Here is a 23313-nt window from a genome sequence, read left to right on the forward strand (position 1 = left end):
CCCCTGCTTCCAGGAAGAGACTCTGAATCCCTTAAGTGCCGGTCTGATCTTTGAACAGATGTGCTCTCTCATTCCTGGAGAGAAGCAATGTCTGTGAGAGAGAACATGCTTAAGGAAGAACTGACTTGATCCACTCTGCTGTACTGAAACCCAGCTTAACAGCTCTTCTTGATGAGAGTTTTAAAACAGTTTGATAAATAAATAAAAAAGATGCAATTAAGTGAGGCTCTTTTTTTTGTTGTTGTAGGGGGTTAAACTTAATGTGGTAGAATGTGTTGGTAGCTGAGAAGGGTAATGGAACCTGAGTATAAAGAGCAGCTTCTCTCAGGACTGATCTTATGTCTGAAGGGGCTGAAACCTGCCTTGCCTGTGGTTTGTGCTTTATTTTCCTCTGTCCTGTAGTGGGAACAAGGTGGACAGAACTGAGTTAACAAATAGCTCGAGCAAGAGCACAGCTGAACTGATGTTTTTGAAGAGCAGGAGTTGGCATGCTGTAGCAAGTTAATATGACGGTGTGTATCCAAAAATAGATTTGTTTTCAGTTCTTGCTTAAAGGCTTTCTTATCTTCCTTAGTGATAATATGTACTTTACATAAAGAATTTGACTGGTCTCTCTGTGGCTTACACTATTTACTTGCAAGTTAGCTGTATTAGTGAGGTAATGTAACTGCATCTGAATTGAGGGACAATATTCCAATTTTATAGCCATATATTTTTTCTAAATATTTAGTTACTGAAGCAAACCTGCTGATAGGTAGCACTTGTTTAGTGGCTACAGCACTTCACCAGGTTTTCATTCCAGTGAGCTGCAAAAATGAACCCAGGTCTTTTAAGTTTTATTTTAATACCTTTGCCTTAGAGCAGTTCTTCATCTTTATAATAAACATTTTTGAGCTCAGATGGTGAGTGCTATGTAAAGTTTTCAGGCTTCTTTATTTGTCTAGAAGCTTTTAAAGAAAATTATTAAGAATATGAGATACATCCCCTTTAACCTTTCAAGTAAATATGACTTCATAGTATCATTATTATGGATAAGCTGAGATCAGACAGAAAAAACCTGGAAATTTTCAGAAGTGATTTGAAGATGCTGACGCTCAAGTAACTTGAATGTTTTTCCTGCCCTTTTATTATTTTTTAAACTCTGCACAAGTCTATCACTACAGTACATACTGAGGCCATGAAAAATGAACCACCATTGTTCTGTGCCTATGAAACTAAAATAATAAACTGAGGAGAGTTTATTTTTTTCTGATTGTTTTCAGTCTGGAGGAAAGAAGTCTAATATTCTAGAGATTTTGTTGCTAATCTTTATGTCGCAAACAAATATCATTTCTGTGCTAAATAAAAATATTTTATTTACATGAGTAGAAGTTGTGGTTTTGGTCTTTTGCAACATAGGAGAGTAATCAGATTGAGTTTAAAATTTCTCAATGGTTAACATTTAATAAAGACCAGAGCCTGAATGTAGTTAACTCCTTTGGAAGGCTCTTGCTGACTTGAGCCTGGGGGGGAAATGATTTGGATCCCCTGCAGAAGGGTGAGATGCCCGCTGTAGAAGATCTGGTGAGGACTTCATGTGCTTAAGATCTTGATAACGTCTGTTATTGTAGCGTCTGAGGCCTTTGGAGTGTTGGTAGGGACTAGGGGAACCGAAAATCAGAAGACAACTCTGAAGTAAATGAGGAATTCTATGGCAAAGAAAAGCTAACAGTGAATTGAAGTTGTGCACTGTATGCTTTCTTCACTTTAATGTTTGAGAGTGCTCAAGGCCTTTTTCTTTTAACAAAGGCTTAGGTGAAATCAAGAGTTAACCTGAATTATTATGGATTCTTTTATCTCTTATAAAGTAAATGCTTCATAAACACTTTTTAATTTATTTTCACAAGATAACAGAATGTGTTCCCAATTGTACTGTTGTAGGTCAAAAAAAGAGAAAAACATTAAAAACTTAGTAATTTTCAATGTGTGATTAGATACGTTGGACCTAATTTTCAGACTGCATAGCACTATTCAGTCAGATGTTCAGAATGACTCCCCAGTGACTTCAGATGAATTTGGGCTGAGCATCTCTCAAAATTAGAAAATGAAATGTGGAAATCCACTATTCCTTCAAAATCAGAATACAGCATTTACACCATAAACAGACTGGTTTAAATTATTTGCTCAGCATCACATAAGAACACTCTGGCGGAGATAAAATCTCCCTGCTTGGCATTTGGCTACCTTTGCTATAAATTTCTCCCATTATTTCTCCTGTTATGCAGTCAAGAAAGAAGAAATACTTTGCAACATCTACAACAAATCAGGACTCATGCAGTCAAATCAAGACATGCATTAAAGCTATAATTAGCCCAAGAGTATGGAGGTGCTGAGAAGCAAGGCTGGGTAGTCTGCTTCTGAGAAACAAATCCCACTCAAGGTGGTGCTTTGAAACTTGTAGGAAGTTAGTCTTTAATTAGCAGAATGATGACTTCTGTCGTGTGGTGCCATCACCAACGTTTCTCCAGGCTTTAACCACTCTAATAGCGAAGAATATCTTCCTGCATGTTCCTGTTGAACAAGTGGGATTTCAGTTTACCAGTCTGGTCAACTCATGTTTACCCTTCCAAATTATTTCAGTGGTTCATTGCAAAACCAGACAACCGATACTCTCACAGTTCAGCTGTCAGTCTAAAGAAATTTATAGTACTAATTGTTTGGGTAATCCTGCTTGGTTCCACTCTGAGTACACCCAGCGTATTACGGAATTTAACAGCTAACGCATCTGCTGACCATGTGTGAACTATGGTTTTGCTATGCCTTCTTTGCTGCTTCTCGGCTGCCCTTGGCTTGTGGGGTAACGAGAAAACTCTCTGTGGGGACTCTCCCCCACACCTTGCCCACTGCCCTACACCTGTGCTTAACCACAGCTCAAGCCCTTTCGCCAAAGTGAAAGAAAAGTTGCAGAGTATTTTGCCTCTGCCAGAAATGATCTGCATTTCTTAGCTTTGTGTTTGGAAGCAGTTTGGCAGGAATTTTCCAGAAGGTTGGAGGAAATGAAATAATGATGTGTGTAAATACTTTCAGGTTATATTTGGGGATGTTCAATGTCTCTCAAAATCCAAGGCATGATCAGGAAACAGCGGTCTGGCTTAATAAGGCGGTGCCGTGAGACCTGTCTGCTCTAAGAGCTGAAGATAAAGGCTGGTCTGCTGTTCTTTTAAAAATCTGTTGATGTGAGTTTTGACTGCAACTGTTTCTTAGAAACATCATCATTATCTACGTATGATTTATTAAAACACATACTTATCTGACTCATGGCCTTGCTAGTTGACAACGTACATGTTGATTTTTCATTCCTCTGTAGGTACTTTAAAGATCCATTAGGAACTTTCCATCTATGGCAGGACTCACCTGATACTTGCATCGGAGGCACACTAGTCCCAGCCTGTTACGTACACCGATCGTTTTAACACTGAACTGCGCTTGGCACAAAATACAGCAGCAATAGTGTTACGCCCTTGCCTTAATACGTACTGAATAAAGTACAGAGAGTTCTGGGAGCAAGGTCCAAAGCCCAGGACGTAGGTGGCAGAGCGGTGCACCCTTACGTAGCTGTTCTTTCTCGCCTCGTGTCTCTTCAGGTTTTACCAGTGACCATTGAGGAGGAGGGTAAAAGGCTCCATCCCTTGTGGCTGGATGCACAGCCTGGTCCTGGGAATGCTGTGAAGTTTAGGAAGCCTGGATGGACAGTCAGAAAGGAACTAAACTGAGATTGCCACCCTCTTCCCTGTTTGGCTTTGTGTGATAGTCTTTATTGGTCAGCAACGTTAAAACAGAGGTGACACTTTTTGTTCACTAATGTTAGATGTAGTCGAGGGGACCCACATTTAAAATCAGATCTTGATATGGTTTACTTGGTAGACACTTAAATATGGATTTGTCCCTTGATCTTCTGTCCCTGTCTTCTGCTGTGCCTGGTTGGTAAGGATCCCAGAGTTCTCTGTGGCACTTTGTGGGCATAAATTTGAAACCTTTTTGTTTAAGAATACTGATAATGCGAGGTCTTAGGTTGTACAGCCAATTAGGAGGCAATTTAATGGAGTAGGTATAGAATAACCACATTATTCGGGTGAGGCCGTGAAATTGGAGGAAAGTAGACGATTGGCCCGAAGTCAACAATTAAAAGGGTGAGGGGGCTTTTAAAGGTGAAATTAAAAGTCCTTTTAAAAATTATTCATTGAAGCTTAGACTGCTATGATATGCAGCACACTGGGACTGCCAGGTTATGGCCACTCCATGCCTTTCTAGTCAAGGAATTTGCGATAGCAGTGTCAGATACCAAGTCACTGCTTGGCATGAGCACCTGTGGGTGACGTCTAAAAAACCTAGTAACCCATAACCATTTGCATCATTGACTGGGACACTACCTTTTTCTTCTTCCTCACCCCTTTCTGGTCACATCTGCCTGATTTTATTCTGTCTCATTCTGGATCTGAGTGGGTTGGGGAATAAATGAATGTCAGCTCCTTATTTGTTTATCCTTTGATTTTTTCCTGTATCTATGGTGTCCTCTCTGTTACCATCTTCTTCAGAATTGTGTGTGGTTGGTAAATCTATTCAGGGGAGTAATGAGATAGGTCAGCTCTTTGGGTGAGGAAATTGAGTTAGTGGGCTTCAGGGTATTGTCCTGAATGACTGCAGGTTGGGTAATAAACCACACTTGTTCCCATATAGTACAATAGTTTTTGTAAATAAATGTACCAGACAATTGTAATTTGAAACAAGTTTCTTTTTCGGAGCCTTGAGCCACTCTTCTTCTTGAATGCATACTGTATAAAGGGCTTTCCATGTGTCTTTTCGATTGTTGCCTGCCTTTGCCAGCCCTGATTGCAGAGCAGTGTAAAAGCAAATAACTGTTCCACATGACAAAGAACTCAGTGTTAATGTGGAGTGGGGAGCAGGACTTGCAGAGCTGATTAGAGAAGTTTATTTCCATTACTCTACACCCAGAACTAAAGAGTTTGAGTTTTGGTGGCAGGGAATTAATAAGAATCATAGTTAGCTTAGAGAATATGTAAAACATCGTGCACGTGACTTTTATTGATCTGTTAACTGCATGGAAGGTTTTCTAAGACCTGTGCACAGTCGCACATACAGAGTTTTTCTCAGATCTGATATTTGTATACAGCGTGACAGTGTGGGGTTCTTGTGTTCATCAGCATGTTAATTGTGCTATACTTAATGTCAGAGTAGTGTAGTTAATTTAACAAAAAAGGCATAATGCACAACTGCCTTTTTATGATTTAAACAACTTCCTGGAGCACAGAAGACCTTAAATTAAGACTGATAATTATCCCTGTAATGATGAGGTTTCCTTTGTGTCACCCAGAAGGTATTGAAGACTCTTTCCCTCTATCCTCCACATTTTTGAGTCTGATTATAGTCAACATTTTACAGCCCACTTCTACAAAAGTGTTACTTTGACAGCTGTATGTCATCAGCACAGACAAATCCAAACAGCTTTTCGGTTGAAGCAACTGATTTGAAATGATTAACCAGCAAATTGATTAATCCTAGACATAGTCACTTCATGCCTGTCTGTTTTCCATCACTTCCTTCTCTTCCCACCCCCGGGATTGTGTGTATCTCCTCTGAAGGCAGAAGGACACTTAGTCGTTTTCTTTCCTCATTTTACATATTTATATACAGGCTGCATGAGACATAATGAAATAAGCTAAAAAAGGAGAATTGTATCTACAGAGCATTTTTTTTTTTCCTTTTGAAAGGCAGAGGTTTGAGAATACTTTTGTAGAAGCTTGTGGGTATAGACTACTAGTCAACATCTCTTCAAGACCTGGATGTTTTTATTTTTTTTAATAAATTTACCCTTTGCTCTCAAACAGAACCTGACTCTCAGGTGTACAAGATAACTAGGCACTACGGAGAAACAGGAAAGAAAATAGATGGTACAAATTCTGCATGTCTGTTCTCTTAGGGAAGGTGCATACAATGCTGTTTTCTTGTAATGGGGAAAAGAAGGGTCAGCGGCACTTTCTGGGGTGGTTTTGATCCCAGCTGGGACGTTCCCATAGCACCGCCTGGCACTGGTACAGCCGCGCTGGTTCCCAGCCTCCGAAAGCCCATGTGGCACCTGTTTGTGTGTCAGTGTACCTGTGGTACAGTTAATCCACAGCCCGGATCTTCCAGTTATAAAGAGGACTTTACACTCAATTTTGAGTTTGATCTTGTATTTCTTCTCAGTGTAGAACTTGCTCTTCTGTTTGTGTTTCTTTTGTGCTGAGATAAAAATATGCTTCGCACTTGACTCCATTTTATTCTTCTACCTGTTCCCCCGCAGGCTTCTGACTGGTGCTGGGCCTGTCACTTAGCTTCTTTGCTCTCGTGTTTTCCAGCTGTAAACTGGAAATAATTTGCCTTCTCTGTTCCACAAATGCCTGTTGTCCCGGGTTTGGTACTCAGTCACAAAGAGGACTGCTCTGGTGGCTTAATACAGACAAGCGTTATCTTTTTGCATTGGAAATGGCACTTGCTTAAGTTAGTTCTTATTTATTTATGATAATGTCACTTCTATCAACTTCATTTACACTTAGGAAAAACCCAGTTAAATAGTTTGATTTAAATCTGCACCTATTAGAGCTCACTTTTTTCCTTAAAAGAATGTAGATTGACCTCACATACTGCTGTTCTGGCAATAGATGAATGCTAAAGCTGTAGTAAAACTGTAACACTTTAACAGAAATATACATCCTTTTTGAGGAGGAATTGTGTGCTTAGCCTGGTTTCCTGTGGAGATAAGGCTTAAGCATTTTTTCTGTCTGCCTGTCTTTCCCTTCCTTGCTATGCTCCCTCCTTAACTTTTCAGTTGAGTTTGACAAACAGGTAGAGGTCTTAAGACAACAGCATTTTTACAGATGTCATGAAAAATAGTAGATGAAAGAGAGGAGGAATCTTATTAGGATCAAGCTGCACTGATGTCAATTATTATTAAGCACCAGGGAATCCCGACAGGTGGGAGATGTAATGAACACCCACCTGTCTCCTGAGTCAGGGACCTGCTGTCAGTCAGAATACAAGAGTATGCTGGAAACCAGGATGCCTTACTTATGGTACTTACAAATACATTTAGTTTTATATGACCTGAGCTGTGGACATTACCAGAGGAGACAGATTTTCAGCTGGAGTTGGGGTGGAATGTATATACTTCCATTACTAAAGTCTTCATGGCTGAATTGTAGCAAAAAATAGAAAAATAATAATTGAAAGTAATTGACAAAAGTGTTAATGTAGTGGATATTATTCCACATTTTCTAGGCAAATTCGGTCTTTGTATGTTAAAGTAAAGCTTATAGGCATTTAGCTTTTGTCTGTATCTGAAGGTTAATTTGGATCCAAGTGGGCAGTGGACTTCTGATAACTATAGCACTTTACCATGTGGATTCTAGTTTGACAATTAGCATGTTGTGTCTGTTAAACTTCATCTACTTCCAGCTTTTCTGGAGTAACTCCATGTGTTGGCAAGTCTAGAGTTATTTAGTGCTGTCTTCTCAGTAATGGAAATACGTTATGTCAGAAAAACGGAGATTAGGCAGGTGATACTAAATTCTTCTAGTGACATCTTGCTGGTGATACCTTCAGGGTAGTTTCTAGATGTTGCAATTCATTAGTATGGGTGGCAAAGGAGCTAGTGCACAATCATGTGTTCTGTGTGCTGACATGTATTTTTTTTTATTTGTCCTTTTTTCTTTCAGGACTCCACCATTGTGACTCCAATTATTCTCAGAACAGATCCACAGGGATTTTTCTTTTACTGGACAGATCAAAATAAGGTAAGAGAAAAGGTTTCTGCTCCAGAATGGTTCTTTCCGTTTCTGTGGTGTGACGGGCAGGAGTCACGAGGCCCTGCGTGCCAGTCCTGGCACAGCAGACAAGCATTCTGTTGGCATACCTTCCTCTGCTTTCCTGGGGAGCAAACACACCAGGCCTGTAGCTCATCCCTGGTGCACAAAATGTGGAGAGGTGAATGGAAGACCTGGTAACTTCCAGCTGTGTTAATGATCTGATGGCCAGCAAGGTGTATAATTGTCCTGGTTTACAGGCAAGGATCCATTGGGGATGCTGTTGCTGTTCATAGTTGGCTTGAGGTTTCTCTGTCTTGCCTTTTGTACACTGAGGATTTTGGCTCTGGTACACAGCAGACCCAGAATTCCCGGAGGCCAGAGCTCCCTTTGAGTTCTTCCTCCTCAACTGTTGCGTGCTCCCTGGCCATGCCTGCTGGACCACGTCACTCAGTTCTTACTAATCCTCGCTGGACACTCACTTTCTTTTAAAAACATTCCGGCATGTTTAGATCACTGTTATGGCTGGGGAGCTGTTGGGAAAGCTCATGGCCTGATTCATTGCTGCGTTACTCCAGTTTCACATCCATGTCACCCCTTAAAATCAGCACTATTGTGTTTCCAGCTGTTGGAGTCAGTGGAGCTGCATTGGGGTGAAAGAGTATCGGTACCCTGAGAATTGGATGCAGTTGGTTTCATATACCATATTAGACATATAATACCAAATTATTGTTGCGATTGTCATAGAAAAATACTGGATTAACTGGGAACTGAATGAGTTCCTCCATTTTTTTTTTTTTTTTAACAGATGAATTTTCAGGTACTTACGAAATAAGTGCTTGTACTACTTCCCTGTTGAAAATGGTGTTAAAACTTGGTAGTTCTTGAGCTTTGGCCTTGTGTTGGAGTGTATGCCAAAATCACTGAACGCATACTTGTAGTATTCTGGCTATGGAAACCTGGTATACCAGTTGTGTAGCTGTTTTCCAGGCGTTCCCGTTGATTTTATGTTTAGCTACCAGTGCAAAAATTGCTTGAGGAGGTAGCAACTGTTAAAAGTGCGGACTGTACAGGCAATTTGCTGTTACATTAGATCATGTTTATCTTCCTATGTTTGCTTTTTAGAGGAGATGAAGCGCAATTTTGAGTCAGTGTATTTGGAAAGTGTATCATGGGGTTATAATAAAAATCTCATTTTTCTTTGCTTATGCTTGTACAAGGTAATGGTTTTTAATAGCGGGTTCATGTGTTGACAGTCCAGAGTTGTTAAATTACTGCCCTGAGAAGCAAAGTGAATACCTTCAGAAGTTGAAGGCTATGACTGATTTGCACCAACCCACTAGCAATGCCAGAACACAGTGCAGTCTTCTGATTTCTTCCTTCCCTTACATAAACTACTTGACCAAGCTGAAAAATAACAGCCAACTTTGTAATAGCAAATGGAAACCCAGAGTTGATTGCAGAGTTTATTTCACTTTTTAATATGTTTGGCACTAAGACCTCCTTCAGTTTCCTACTGTTGTGTGTAAAAACAATGTCTTGAAGCAATTCTGTGAAGAATAGCTATTTATAGAATTGTTCTCATATTCACAAAAAAATGTATTTATAATGCTCAAAGCATTTTTTAAAAGGTTGGGTATTTGTACAAGAGACGTAAGTGTCAGTTTGATTTTTAAACTTGCAAATCAAGCTTCTGTAAAGGGCAACAAGAGGGGTTTTTTCTGGTTAATAATTCATGACAACTAGGTGAAGCTTGTTTCTAAATGCCATCCTAGCAGTGTCTATTTAAAGGAAGTAAATATATTTCTATTGGGGTGCTGATAATGCAGAGACCAGGAAGGAAATGCCACTTTCTGCTTTTGCAGAGATGTTTGGGTTCATGTTTATTGTGAAATTACAGATATATTGAAAAAAGAGGTTATATCGGAAATTCTCTTAATAATTTCCTTCTCTTTGTGTAAAGTGATCCTGTAAAGACAGTGGAACTATGTGAAGAAATAATATCAGGATAATATACCCTCTATGTGATTGCTTTCTCTTCTCTCTTTTATTTTTTTGTTTTCCAACCACCTATTATTTTTTAAACAGTTGCTTTTGCTATAACCAGGGCCTGTTATTTTCTGAATATGGAAGGACAGGCCTTGCTAACCCAAGTGATGAACTGAGATAAGCCTGCCTGCCAGCATCGTTGGTCAGACAAGTTCTTCTGGGAGCTGATTACCAACGGGTATGGAGACAAGGCACGAGTCGCAGCCATCTTTCTAGCCATTTGACTGTCCTGTTTGCCAGACACTGTGCAAAGCAGTACATTATTGCCTGGATAATGGCATGGCTTTTACATGAGAAATCTGGCACCTTTGGTTGTTGTTGCCTTATCAGTAAAATTGTGTAAAATTTACAGGAATCAATGTGGGCGAAAAACAGACACAAATAAAAATTTAACACAAGGGGAGTGTTTATTTAGCGTAGAGGCGTGATGGTTGAAGCTCTGCAGGTTTCTGTAACCTGTTGGCTGGTTGAGCTGTTTCTTGCATTTTCTTGTTCCTTTTTCTGTTTCTTTTCCGTTGCAGAGACAGAAAAACAATATGTATGTCTGGTGTCTAGCAGTGTATCTGGACAGTCCTGTCGTTTGTTCTTTGTGCAGTCCATCTCTTTGCCATCCATCAGTGTCGCTGACCCTGTTGCGTAGTTCTCCATGACCAGCAATCCTCCAGGGTTTGCAGCCTCATCAGTGAGGCTGGATAATGCTGGAGTCAAACAGATGATGGGTCGAAAATGCTGCCAAGGAAGTTATTCTGACCAGGAAGTGGTGACCAGTGTGGACTGTTCACTTGCTGTCCCCTGTAGCTTTCTGATAAGTTAGTAGCAAATTTCATGCTTGCAGAAGCCATATGCTCCTAATATGTCATCCTAGGTGTGTAGTTTCAGATCCATGCTACTTAGGTTACGCCACGCATGAAAGACTGTGAGGATGCTGCTCTTGTGGTATGAGATCAGTGGCGTTGAGGCTTAGCGGAGCCATCCTCTTGGCATTTACTTCGAAGAGCAGGAACAGAACTTGGAAAGAAGGCAAACTGAAGAGGGAAAGGGCTCCCAGAATTCTACTTTGCAGCATTGTGGCCATCTAACAACTGACACGCACGTGCCTTCCTTGTTTCTTCATTCCTACATGTGGTTTGACCATTTAGTTATGTTTGGGTTGGCTCCAATGTGTCCTGCTAGGTACCCAGGTCCTGTACGATTGCTTTAGGGCATGAACAAGAACCATATTAAAAAATGGCTGATCAGGCTTCTGTGTTTAAATGACTTTGTCAGCAGAGTAAAGAGTAGCCTAGGATGAAAACGCGTACATGTTCTTCTGACCTTATGCCATTTCTCTTGATTTTTATGTGCTAGATTCACCTTTGCTGCTCATCCTAGTATGGTCATAACTGCAGTGGAGGTCTGATAAGCAAGTTCATTTAAGTTCTGATCTTACAATTTAGTAATAATGTGGTATCCTGCAGTTTGACATGCTTACTGTGTATTTTGCATGTTTAAATATATTTTGCTGTCATCAGTAAAGATAATTCTCCAAAATAAAATCATACGTAGCATTTTGCTATTTTCTGATAACAACAAGGAAATGTAAAACTTTTTGTTTTAAACAGATGGCAGGACAGCTTTCTGATTTTAATTGTATTTTTCAGTATGAAATTCTTTTGTTGCTGAAGGTTCTGGACTATTTGCTTCATCTGTATTACAGAGTGCTGGCTGATTTCATGTTATTACTTGAATGATTCTCAACATGGGTTTTAAGAAAGAAAAATTAATTAATGTGACAAGCTAGCGTCTGTTACATATCTTATTGTTTCCGTAATGTGAAGAACGCTACCTCCTTGCTGGATTTGACTACAGACATTGTTGTATTTTGAAGTGAGGAAAATTTCTAGTTCAACAGTTAATGTAGCAGGGGAGTCAGCCTAGCAAAGGTTTGCGGTCACCTGGAAGTTGCACCTCATGTTTTTTCACCACCACTTAAAAATCGGCATGTGAACAGAGTGAAAGAAGATGGGAAAAGTGGTGAGGGATTGCCACGGATAGTGAAAATGGGAGGAAATATTTCATGGAGGTCAACTTCCCATCAGACTGCTGATTTCATTTTTAAAAGGAAATCTTTCTGCTTTCAAAACATGGAAATTGTTCAAGGCCCATTAGGGAAATGGTACTACATCAAACACAGAGGATCGCTAATAAGCGTTTCCCACTGCTAAACATCTCCCTTATTGCTGTGAGAGAGGCAGGAATAGAAAATGAGTTTTGGGTTTCATCCACAAGATAGGTCCAGTTTCTGAAATGAGGAAGACAATTTCAAAAAGGGGAAATGACTCTGGAGTCAGCCCAGTATACGGACTGTAGATTTCTCAGGTATTGGGAACAGTCCTAACTATTTTGGTATGCAAGAATATTATCCTTGCTCTCTAACTGAAAGTGCTTTGTGCCTTTCCTATGAAGATGAGATTGCAGGTTGTCTTTTGTTTAAATGGGCTGAGCCTTGGTAAGCTTTGGCTGTAGATAACTGTAAATTGTTAAATGTTACCAAAAAATTGGAAACTTGAATTTTTGTGCAAGACACCTTTTCAATCTGCCTGCTGGAAACTGTTTCATTTTTATGATTTTCACCTTAAATATTTCAGTGAAGAAAACTTGTGGCCAAGTCGATCAGCATACATTAAAGTGGCTGCTTTAGTGAGTGTCTGTCAAGCTTTCAAATACTATGTGACTTAAGTAAGAATTTTCTTATTGTTGACATCTAATCAAGTCATGATGTCATTTAATGTTTTGGTATATGCTTGGCCTTAACTAATAGCCAGTTTAGATACTTTTCTCTGATGTGCATTCCACTAGTAATTGGTGTTATGTGATAAATATGTTTGGAAGTTTTGGTTCCTTTTCTAAGGAGTTTGAAAAAGTTCTTGAAATACAAATGACTGGCAGTAAATGTCAGTTTTGCACTAATACCTCCCTTACTTGCTTTAAAGCTTTTTATCATTAAAAATGTGGATGAGACGTTCTTTCGCTCTCCTGCTTTTTGCTTCTTCCTACTGTCCTGGTACTTTCCAGCGTCTCTGTACACTTGTAGCTGGCATCACAGAGCAGAAATGATAAAGCCCTTGGCCTGTGTGTACAGTGAGAACAGTGTATTCCAGTGTACACCGCTGCCTTCCTTTTTGATTTGGGATTAGTGTGTAGAGACAGAAGACACTCTGTAGGATCCATTCCTAGAGAATTGTCTTTGAGTCTCACCTTCTTTGTTTAACCGACAACTTTTATTATATATTCCAGTGCTGGGAAGACACAAACAACCTAATGCTACAAAACACAGCATTTTTATGTTTACTTTATTTGTCTGTGTGGCTTATAATTTGAGTGTTTCTAACGATACAGATGCTGTTTACATTGCCAGTCTTCTCCAAATATTATGCTAGATTAGAAGGTCTGTAAAACCTGCAGGCTGCCTCTGCTCTTGGTGTGTAAATTCTCTTGTCTGCAGCTTGGCTTTCTGTTTTCCTAATGTTTTGTGCTGCTCTATCTCCTCTACAGGCAGCTGTTTTGCTACTAAAATTCTGAACTAGCTCTAGAGGCCATCAAACCCCCAGAAGAGGGGAGACTGTCTGAAAAGGTTGTGTTTTATGTATGCGTGCACATGCATGTGCTGTCAGTAGGCAAACCTCCTATATTATCACCTTTTCAGAGTTAGGGCTCTTCATTAGACAGGAAATGAGTATTCATCTTCATTACTTCTTCTAATTAATCTTTCCACATAGGCAGGTTTTCCAGTGTATTATGACTTCTTGACGTCATTGTCCATCCTTCACTTATTAAAAAAAACCTAATAGGCGTATGTTCTGATCTCTGATACCTGGTTTATGACATTATAGCTCTACTGATGTTGAGTCGCTCCTCACGTACTCGTGCTAGGGGGAAAGGAGTGGGGGCTGTGATGTAGAGGATTTAGATTTCTGTCTTCATTCATATCCCAGGAAATTTAATTTCCAGTATCTGAAGTTCTAGTGTGAACTTTTTTTAAGGCTGTGACATGCCTTTATCCAAGATGCACTCTGCATGTTGTGAGAAGAACAAGATGTACAAGAGAACTGGTAGTGGTTGAAGAACATATTTAAATCCCGAATCTCCAGGGCATGTTAAATGCTTGGCTGTCCAATTAGCCCAATAACAATTTTGTCTGGGGGACTATATATAACATTGCTATTTCAGTCCTACAGTTACAGTCAGAAGTGAAATTCTACCCCTCTACCGCATCCCAAAGAGCTCTTGTCCTGTCTGGAGGTTGGGGATTACCAGAACCCACCCCTGATTTCAAGGCTGGTCACGATGTGTCTGCAGAGCTTTACTGAGCGTTTTGCTGCTGCTGTGGCTGCAACCTGCACAGACACTGTCCAGATGTCAGTTTGCCTCAAAATTGGAGAAACTGGAGGGTTTTTAGCTGGTGCCACACAGTTGTGCTGCCAGCTATTTTAAATAGTATTTATTGAGAGCGAGCTCCCAGCTGACCTAGGCTAACACTGTCTTGCTGATCGCAGTATGTTTGAATAAACCGTGTGAATTGTAGCATATTTACCTGTAAATGTGTCTCACTTAAGATGACTATGGATAATTTGGACAGGTGGTTGACCACCCAGGGAGCTGATTACCTCTGATTGATAAGCATCAGTCAGTGCTGTTGAACAAGAGTAATAATAAAAATATTGATTAGCAAGGGAACGGCTGTCTGGTACTACATGATGCTCATTGAAGCCCCTGTTAAGACAGTAGTGAAATTCTGAAGGAAGTTTTTTTATCTTTCATTCTAGCTGCTCTGGACTTATTCAGGACAGCTAGACATAAGGCCTTATTTAATTAAAAGTACTATGAAGTGGAACACCAATGCCTGAAAGTTAGCAATATGGCCAAAAAATATGCAGGGAGTGCCATTAGATAAACTTGCATAATTTATCTTAGGTGCTTTCAACTTCAAGACTTTTAATCCAGATTTGCTTGCTAAATAGTAAAATAAGCATAGGACTATGTTGTTCGTGAAGAACACCTTTCCAAATGAAGGTAAGACTTAGGACTTCTGAGCTGTTTTTCCCCTTGTCACTGAAGTCCATGTTGCGGTGGCGCATCTCACAGTGATCTGCTGTGCCCTTCTGCCAGCCAGTCTTCCAGAATGAGATCTTCGCTCTGTCACCAGCCCGTGCTGTAATCAGAAGTTCCCAAACACGCTTGAAGGGAAGCTGGCATCGTGCACGTTGAACAGAAGCCGTGCTGTTCCAAGGACAGTCTGAGTCCTGCAGTTGTCATCCCCTTCCTAGCAGTCATGTACCACAGCAGAAGACTAGATTGGATCATGAAATATCATTTATTCTTCGCCTGGCCCTGGAAAATATGTGGTTGCTGTGATAGTTTTGGGATTTGAAGATAGCTGGAAGTTTGCTTTTCAGTCCTCTAGCTTGGGGCTTTTCCCTGAAGCTGAGTTGTCCCTAAATGCGGATCCACAGTGGCTTTTTACTAGAATTGCCATAAAAGCAATGTGATTACTTATAAGAATACAATGGTCCATAATTCAGTGAGGCGGCTAATAAGTAACTGGTACTTGACAACATATTAAAATGCTTTAGCAATTGTGTAGTAAATAATTTGTGTCTATCGGTGCCCTGTAAAAATTGTATTCAATTCAGTAGCCAGTGTGCTTTCAGCAGGTGGAAGGTACATCCTCTCTGCAACTTGCAGTTTTGAGTTAGTCATAAACTACTTGTATGCAGAGTAAATTGGCTTATTCGTGTCAAATGTTATCAGTAAGTGTCATAGTCTAAAGTTATCTCAGATAAATCTGTCTTTGCATTGTACCTTTTTGCAGACATACCGGAAGACAGAAACCTATAGATGTTTTTGCCAGTGAAGAGCCCATCAGAGATGCTGCAGTAGTATTCTTTGGGTATAATGGTGTCGTGAATACTAAATGGATGAGGTGAAAAGCTTCTTTTATTAGACTTGCATACAGTATATTCTAAAATGTGGAAAAATCAGGTTTTGCTCTGCTTTTCTGCTGCTAGAAATACATTTTCAGTGTACCAACTGCAGATGTATCTTGTCACTGATAAGCCAAACAAGTATCTTCTGCATATCAGTGTATTGCGTATCCAAATTTAGGTCCCTCTTTCACATATGTTGAACTTTTAATTAGCGTTTTTACTGAAATCAAGCAGGGTACACTGGAAGGGGGTATAGCTAAAATAAAGCAAGCTGAAGGTCAAGTCAGCCATTCTGACTTACAGACTGAAATATGTTTGGTGTATTTGCACTCATCTCCATAGCGTTCCTACATTTCACTGACAAAAATCATTCTGCCTTCATAGCTCTTGTGTGAGGGGAGAATTATTTACCCTTTTGTAGTTACAGGGAGGGGTGGAAGGTATCTTAGCCTCTTCACAAGTCTTGTTGCAAAGAAGACTGTAGAACCAGGATCTCTAAATTCCTTAAAAGTGCCTTTTCTCTTGGTTGAGAAGTAACATAAGACGTTTCATTTATTTTTTTTTTCTTCCCCTGGCATTTCATGCAGGACCTACCAGGGTTCAGGCTAAAACTGTGTCTCCTTTTTCCTGTCATTGCTCCTCCTTTTTTGCTTCTCACAAAATCAATAGAATCTGCATACACAGCTCTGTCTCAATTAATATATCAGTCTTCTGAACGTGTCCTGTTTTCTTCTGCAGAAATTCTGCCTGTGCAGAAGGATGTTTTTTGCATTTTCATTTCGGTTTCTGGATGGGCTGTACAGCGCACATGGGCTGCGCAGCTCTGATACATCCATGTTTTGTTAAAACAGCTCTTCACAGATTGCCTTCAGAGCAGGTTTAACATGTGAAGGAGACTTGCATATGGTTGGACTGACGATTACAAACATAATCATATATGGCATGTCACTTGGTGCCATCTTCTTCAGAGTACGCAAATGCATGTGTAATATTGTAGCTAAAAATGTGAGTCTGGAAATAACAACATAAGGCTCCTACCACTGAAGAATTCAGGCATTTAGCCACAGCCATCCATCCAAATCCTTTGGATTTATGCTGGTACTCGCTCATGGCCACTCAGCAACTTCCCTGGATTTATGCCAGGAAGATGGCTAATGGAACAATCTTTTTATGATCTGTTTAGCTAAATGGCTATAATAATGGGGGATATTAGAGTAACAGATGCTGTTGACCATCCTGCAGTAGATCAAAGTTTTTATATACAGGAACTATGCACTTCCTTTCAGAGTCACGCGTATCATTTGGAGCTTCTCATTTGTTGCTATGGTATTCTATTATCAGAAATTATCAGAAATTATTCTGCAAACCTTGTAGAGTGAGAAGAGCAAACTTCAGTTTTCCTGTTATGTAAAATAAGAGTCTGGAGAGACTTCTGCCTTAATCTCTGTCCCATTTGAAACACAAGGGATTTGAACCATGGAGCTTTAACATCTGTATCTGAGATTGGTGAAACTGAGCTATTTCAGCTGTCTATTAATTTAGTACATTTGAATTTAATCTACGTGATGATGACACCAACATGAGGATAATCTCTCAATCATGAGGGCATTATAAGTTGGCAGTAAATTCCTCAGAGACTAAAAAGATGCCAGTTATATGGGTATGACTGAAAAACTAAGATCCAAGGGAATTCAAAGCACTTCACACATAATCTTAAGGGGCTGTTTCAGAAACTGTAAAATTTGCTTCATTAGTATAATATCCTAGCATCATTAGATATGCTTTTTCATTGGCTTGGCTTTATGTTTGGAATATAGATTTTTGAGTGGTCTGTATGTTTGTATATTGATATAATTAATTGTTCTGTTGAAGATTTACAGAATTAACCTGAGAACATGGGAACAAGCATGTTATGAGCTGTAGAGTCATATGCTGAACCAAATAGTGTCATTTCAAATTGAAGTCTTGTCAGTCGAACCCAAAAGGCTGTTTATCCACTGTGTAGATGCAAGCATGTTTGAGGAAAGCATTGCTATGTGGCTTGCTGAGTAATAGCCTCTTCCTCTCACATCTGTGTTTTTTACCTGCAAAGGTGGAGAGTTTTCCCTTCTGTGGCTGGGCAGTGAGCTCCTCATGAACACTTTTCACATGTGTGGAGTTAGCTTGAATACACCAGGAGTGTGTTTCTACATAGAAGGACTGTGTGCAAGGAGAAGTTACCAGGCTTTGAAGCTCGGTAACATCTGGGAAATGACAAAACTCAATTTAACAGGCGTGTTTCAGCAGAATGGAGATTGGACTGAATAGAATTACCTGTGAGCATCAAGAGAACTCCACTTAGGGGTCAAGGGCATTATTACCAGTCAGTTGATACTGTTCACTTCAGCTTTTTTTCTTGTTTCCCTTTCTGCTAGCTTGCAAGTATTGCAGCAGTGCTAATTTAGTGTGTGGGTATAGCTCTCGCAGGCAGTGACAGATGATCGCTTGCTGTCATCTGTCATTGCCCCCTGCCATCAGCTGCACAACGTTGGAAAGAGCTCTCAGAGGGAATCTTGCCAGTCGGCCTACGAATGCATCCTGCTGACACTGAGAACGGAGTGCTGCCCAGGGATACAACTCGCTGCAGCTGGGACTTTGATGTTTATTATGGAAGAAAAACTGCCTGACCCGTCAGCTCGGGGTGGGATTGTAAGGGCCAGGCTGCACATGACTGAGAAATGGATATGGGCTCTCTGAGCGGGGCTGGTAGGTGCCAGGATGGTTGTGGTATGGAGTTGGTAGTTTCCTCACTTTCAGTCAGGGAGCCCCAGGGGTTACTATGGTATGTACCTCAACAAGCTGTATGTGCACCAGGGATGGGACTCCTTATAGCTCAGGCTCCTGCCTGCCCCGTTACGAATGTGGGGGAGCTCTTCCTTCTTGAGAGTGGGTCATGTCTCAGGACTATTTGCAAAGCAGATATTTTGCAATACTCATTTTGATACTTTTTAAAAATTATTTTTTCCTACTTGATTCTCCAGGTGTATATGAAATTAAATAGGATAACTTGCAGAATCACACTTATTACTTCCAGCGTAAAGAAGTCTCCTTGCACTGAATTGGAATGCTTTTGGAAATCTCAAGTGTCATGTTTGACTTTAGCTATAGTCATGGGGAGTAGAAATAGACACCAGTATCTGCTTACTGTCATGTAAGGCAGAATGAACAATTCTGGTTTAAATCCAAATATGCTTGGATTTTGCTAAGACAAATATTATGATGTTATTTCTATTGACACCTGTACTTTTCCTAGCACTTATTAGTTGAGGTAAAGATTGCAGTGCTGTAACCTGGATTTGCTTGAAGATACAGGCCATATTCTAATGTGTATTAATAAAATTGTGTTCTGTTTACTTTGGAGATAAATCGTGTCTCTTGTGTCTAGATGTGCTGGTTTGTGTGGTGTGTTGTGGTTTCGTTTTGTTTGTTTGTTTGTTTTTGTTTTGGTTTTTGTTTGTTTTGTTTGTTTGTGTGTGTGGTGTTTGTTTGTTTGTTTGTTTTAACCCCAGAGATGATGTAAAAGGATATTCTGGAGTTTTAAATGTGCCACAAACAGAGAACTGTGTGCATGTGCTTTTTCATTTTCCCCTTCTCAACTCACAAGAGGTTAATATACCTGTGAAATGAATGATGTCCCAGAAGAGGCTTGAGAATGTCTTTGGCTAACATCATGATGATATGAATGGCAACGTTTGCTCCAGAGACTCAGTTCCAGTCAGACAGTTACTAATTAAAAAAACCATTGCATAAATCAACAAGATATGAAAAAATACAATATATTGCAAAATCCTGTATGATCTGGAAACATTTTTTTAACTGTGTATTCTGTCAAACTGATGCATGTTGATCACGAAGTGAATGACATACGTGATATGCTTGCAGGATGTAGAAAAGCCATTCCCTGTTACATAAAGTGTTATTTTGACCTGTCCTCTTCTTCAGTGGCTTCTGCATGCTCTAGTCTTCTCTTTTCCTCTTACATAGAGAGCAAATGACTTAGTAATGATGTACGAGAGATGCTTCGGTAAGTAGGAAACATTGAAGTTGTGGAGTGATACATGATGCAGTGTTTGACTTAGTACTGGACTTAGTCAATGTGCAGGAGTGAGAAGGGGAGCTGGGGATGGAGGAGTACTGGATGTTTCCCAGCCATCTCAGAGCTATAAGCAGACTCCTAGTTTGCATCCATTTCAAAATGTTACATTGATGCTAAACAGCTTTCGAAATTGAAACCTTAGATCAGGAGGCAAATAACTAATGAATATTGCATTAAAGTGTAGAAAAAACAAACCCAAAACCAAACCCATGAAAACCTCCCTTTGCAAACCACAGGGAGATAGCTTAGAGCATTTCATTTGAACTCCAGAATCTTTTTCAATTAGACTATTTTCTAAGTAGTAAAACTAAACTGTGTGGCTTTTAAACTTCAGAGTAAGATGCAGATGTATGGTTTTGAAGTCACCTAACTAGGCATTGGAAAGATCCTTTACTGAAGTAGGAAAACATGTTGGTGTTTATTTGTTTAAGCAAGAAGTATACATTTATCTGCCACTGGAAATTCAAAGTCATGCGTTATTTTTTAAGTGGGTTCATGTTATGCATGATGGCAAGATAGAAAGCCAGTTATAGGGCTTGGCCTTTGAAGCTACATTGGTTTCGAGGGATGAGCTTTCTTTGTGTTGCCTTAGATCTGTGCCCAGAGATTTCTTCTGTGCAAGGGACACTTTTAATAGAAGGTAATCTAAGCGATAATTCACGAGTATCCCCATCACCAACATGGACTGGGACAGATGTTTATGTCCTCAGGCCCTTGAACATTGTCCAGCCTGCTATGTAAAATGGGTAGAGTCAGGGGCTTCTGGTGAATTTGGTGTCCCAGTATAGTAGGAGCGTTCTCACGGTTGCCTTTTGTAATATGTACATGGGCTGTCCAGGTTCTGAGCCCTCGTTCATGTATTGCACACTGTGAGGGATTGCTGATGAAGTGCAAAACCCTTCAGTTACAGTTCACCTGTGCAAATTCATTCCCATGGCTTAGGGGAAGGCACTGAATGTTCCTATCCAACAGACCTTTTTTGAAGATGGAAGTGACACTGAAACCAAAACAACTCCCTCCATACTCACCTGGGGCATTAGACTTGGCAGAGAAAGAATAACCTGGGTGATGTTGGCTCCAAAGAAGGTTGCATGTGGGAGCAAGGATGGAACATGCAGGTAGGACTGTGTGTGGTGCAAAATTACCCTGGCACTACCCTGAACAAACCAGGGGCCCCAAATGGAAAGTTGGAGCAGCCCCGGTTCTGTGACTCTGTCTAGATGTTCAAGTATCACATCCACCAGGGGTGTCTAACATAGGTGTGACACTCTGAAATCCATGAATTTTGTTTTAGATAAAGGCTATAGGCAAGTTATCTAAGGATTTTCTTAGCATCGGAGAGGTGCTGATTTCTGTGAAGCATTATGGCTATGCCGGGCCAGGTTCACTGTACCTCCTGAATTTGGGGATGAAAGACAGTGAAGAAAGGTTTGCTTTTTTGCCCCTTTTTTATATTTTAAACCCACTTCTCTTGGCAATCTCTCTGCAGGCTGCTTACCCTGTGTGTGAGCCAGGCTGCTTCTTGTTGACTGATACTGTAGCTGTTGGCTTAACTCCTGGCTCTTCCAGCTGGCTGCCATGAGACAGGTTCCTTTCTGGGATCTGTCCTTCTGGCAGCAGCGTTTCATTCTTTGACAATTTAAAAGTCAATTAAAATGATGAAGATATTGATGCAGATTTCCTCATCACCTGTAGCTGCTAATCCTGGAGCTGACTGATCAATTGCTGGCTTGAATAATTTGATCCTTCCTTGCAAAACTCTCTAAGCAGTGGACTAAGCTTCTTTCCTTCTTTGTAATCCTACAGCAGATGTAGGAGAGGGAAGGTTTGGTGTGGCAATATGGAACATACTAAAAATTAATAGATTATTTCAACCATGACTAGATTATTGCTAGGCTTTTTTGAGTTTTCTGTAGCTGACTGAAGATTGGCTTCATGTGTCATTTGTCCTTTGGTAGAAAGGTGAGATGGGTCACTAGGCAGCCTCTAACAGAATCCTGAAATTCTCAGCCGGGAGCTAAACATAGTTGTTTCCTGGTGGCATCTTCTGGGAGACAGTGCTTATACCAGAGAATAATTTTTGCAGAGTGAGGGCTTTGTCTTAATGTCTCCTGGCTGTGCAGAACATTACAGGCTCCTGGGACTGTGAAATCAGGTTTTCTTATCTGAGATCTCAGCGCAAAGTCAGTCTCCAGTGTCACTAAATATGCAACTGTACAACTGCTGCAGGAGCAGAAAACGTTAAATAGTCTGGTGTGAGCACAGTTGCTTCAAGCCCTTGAACGGTGGGTATAAATGCATTATTAGTGGAAAATAAGTAGAGATAAAGTGTGTGCTTGGGCAATGCTGGTCTGAAACCATGGGCAATGCTGATATCTTGACAAGGGTGTGTCTTGTTTCGTGGGGTATATTTTCTGGCTGTATCACACCTATGGGGATAATCATTAGCTCTGTGTCTGAATTGTCTCCTGAGGGCATTCGGCTTCCTGTTCCTGCAGGTGAATAGCAATGAGGCATAATTTAGCAGAGGAAAGGATTTCTGCCAGCTGTATATAACCCACACCTGTTACAATGAGTGTAATCATTAACTTGGCCTTTTAAGTAACTGGAAATAATTATCAGCAGGGAGAGTATTAGGTGCTAACGAAACTTCCAGGCACGTTGACTTTTAGAGTGGTTTTGTCGCCGATTGTGTGTAACCCTTCAGAGTTGTTGAAAGGTTTTGTACTTAATGGTTTTCTCTGAAGGTGTAAAAGCAAAACAAAAATAATTGTAATCCAGAGAATGACTTAATTTGGTGCTTTCTTTGTTATTATTGCTATTATAACTTCCTCTGTAGTACAGGTGACTTCGTCATGTAATTCTTTGCACTCTCATAGAAAATGGAGCTGGGGAAACTAGAAAACACACAAACTACTGTTGCGTAAGTATTGTTTGCAGCAAGCAAAGTTAAAGGGTTGAATGGGTGGTACTTAAATTATTCAAGGTATTTACAGAATACAGCTGTTGTGGCAGATATTACTGTGTCCTTTTGAAAGATAGCTTTTAGAGACGCATCTATAAGATCTAGAGCAACAGACTTCAAACCCTTTGCTTTTTGAATTGAGTATTAGCTTGATGTTAGCAGGTGCTTCAGTAGGTGGAAAACATTTTGAAGACCTCGCCTTTAAATTCGGTGTGAGTCAATGGAGATATCCAATTACTTTGTGTTGGCTGCAACCTGAGATTTGGGAAATGCTGGCTTGTACTGTTTGCTTCGTTTGTGAAAATATGCAGCTCAGATGAAGCCATGAAAAGCTAATAATATAACATTGAAGAGTTTAGT

At 40.2% G+C, this 23313-nt stretch overlaps 1 protein-coding gene across 2 annotated transcripts in view; it reads left to right on the forward strand.

Annotated features, from left to right (window-relative positions):
- Positions 1 to 23313, forward strand: part of PLCB1 (phospholipase C beta 1) — a 361445-nt gene that overhangs the window by 4244 nt on the left and 333888 nt on the right. For both annotated transcript variants that reach the window (XM_082050060.1, XM_082050061.1), the window contains exon 2: positions 7752 to 7829. In XM_082050060.1, coding sequence (XP_081906186.1) covers positions 7752 to 7829 — 78 coding nt within the window. The remainder of the gene's footprint in view (positions 1 to 7751; positions 7830 to 23313) is intronic.

The sequence above is a fragment of the Streptopelia decaocto genome, assembly GCF_964273445.1.
Source record: "Streptopelia decaocto genome assembly, chromosome: 3".
In the NCBI taxonomy this organism is placed as follows: Eukaryota; Metazoa; Chordata; class Aves; order Columbiformes; family Columbidae; genus Streptopelia; species Streptopelia decaocto.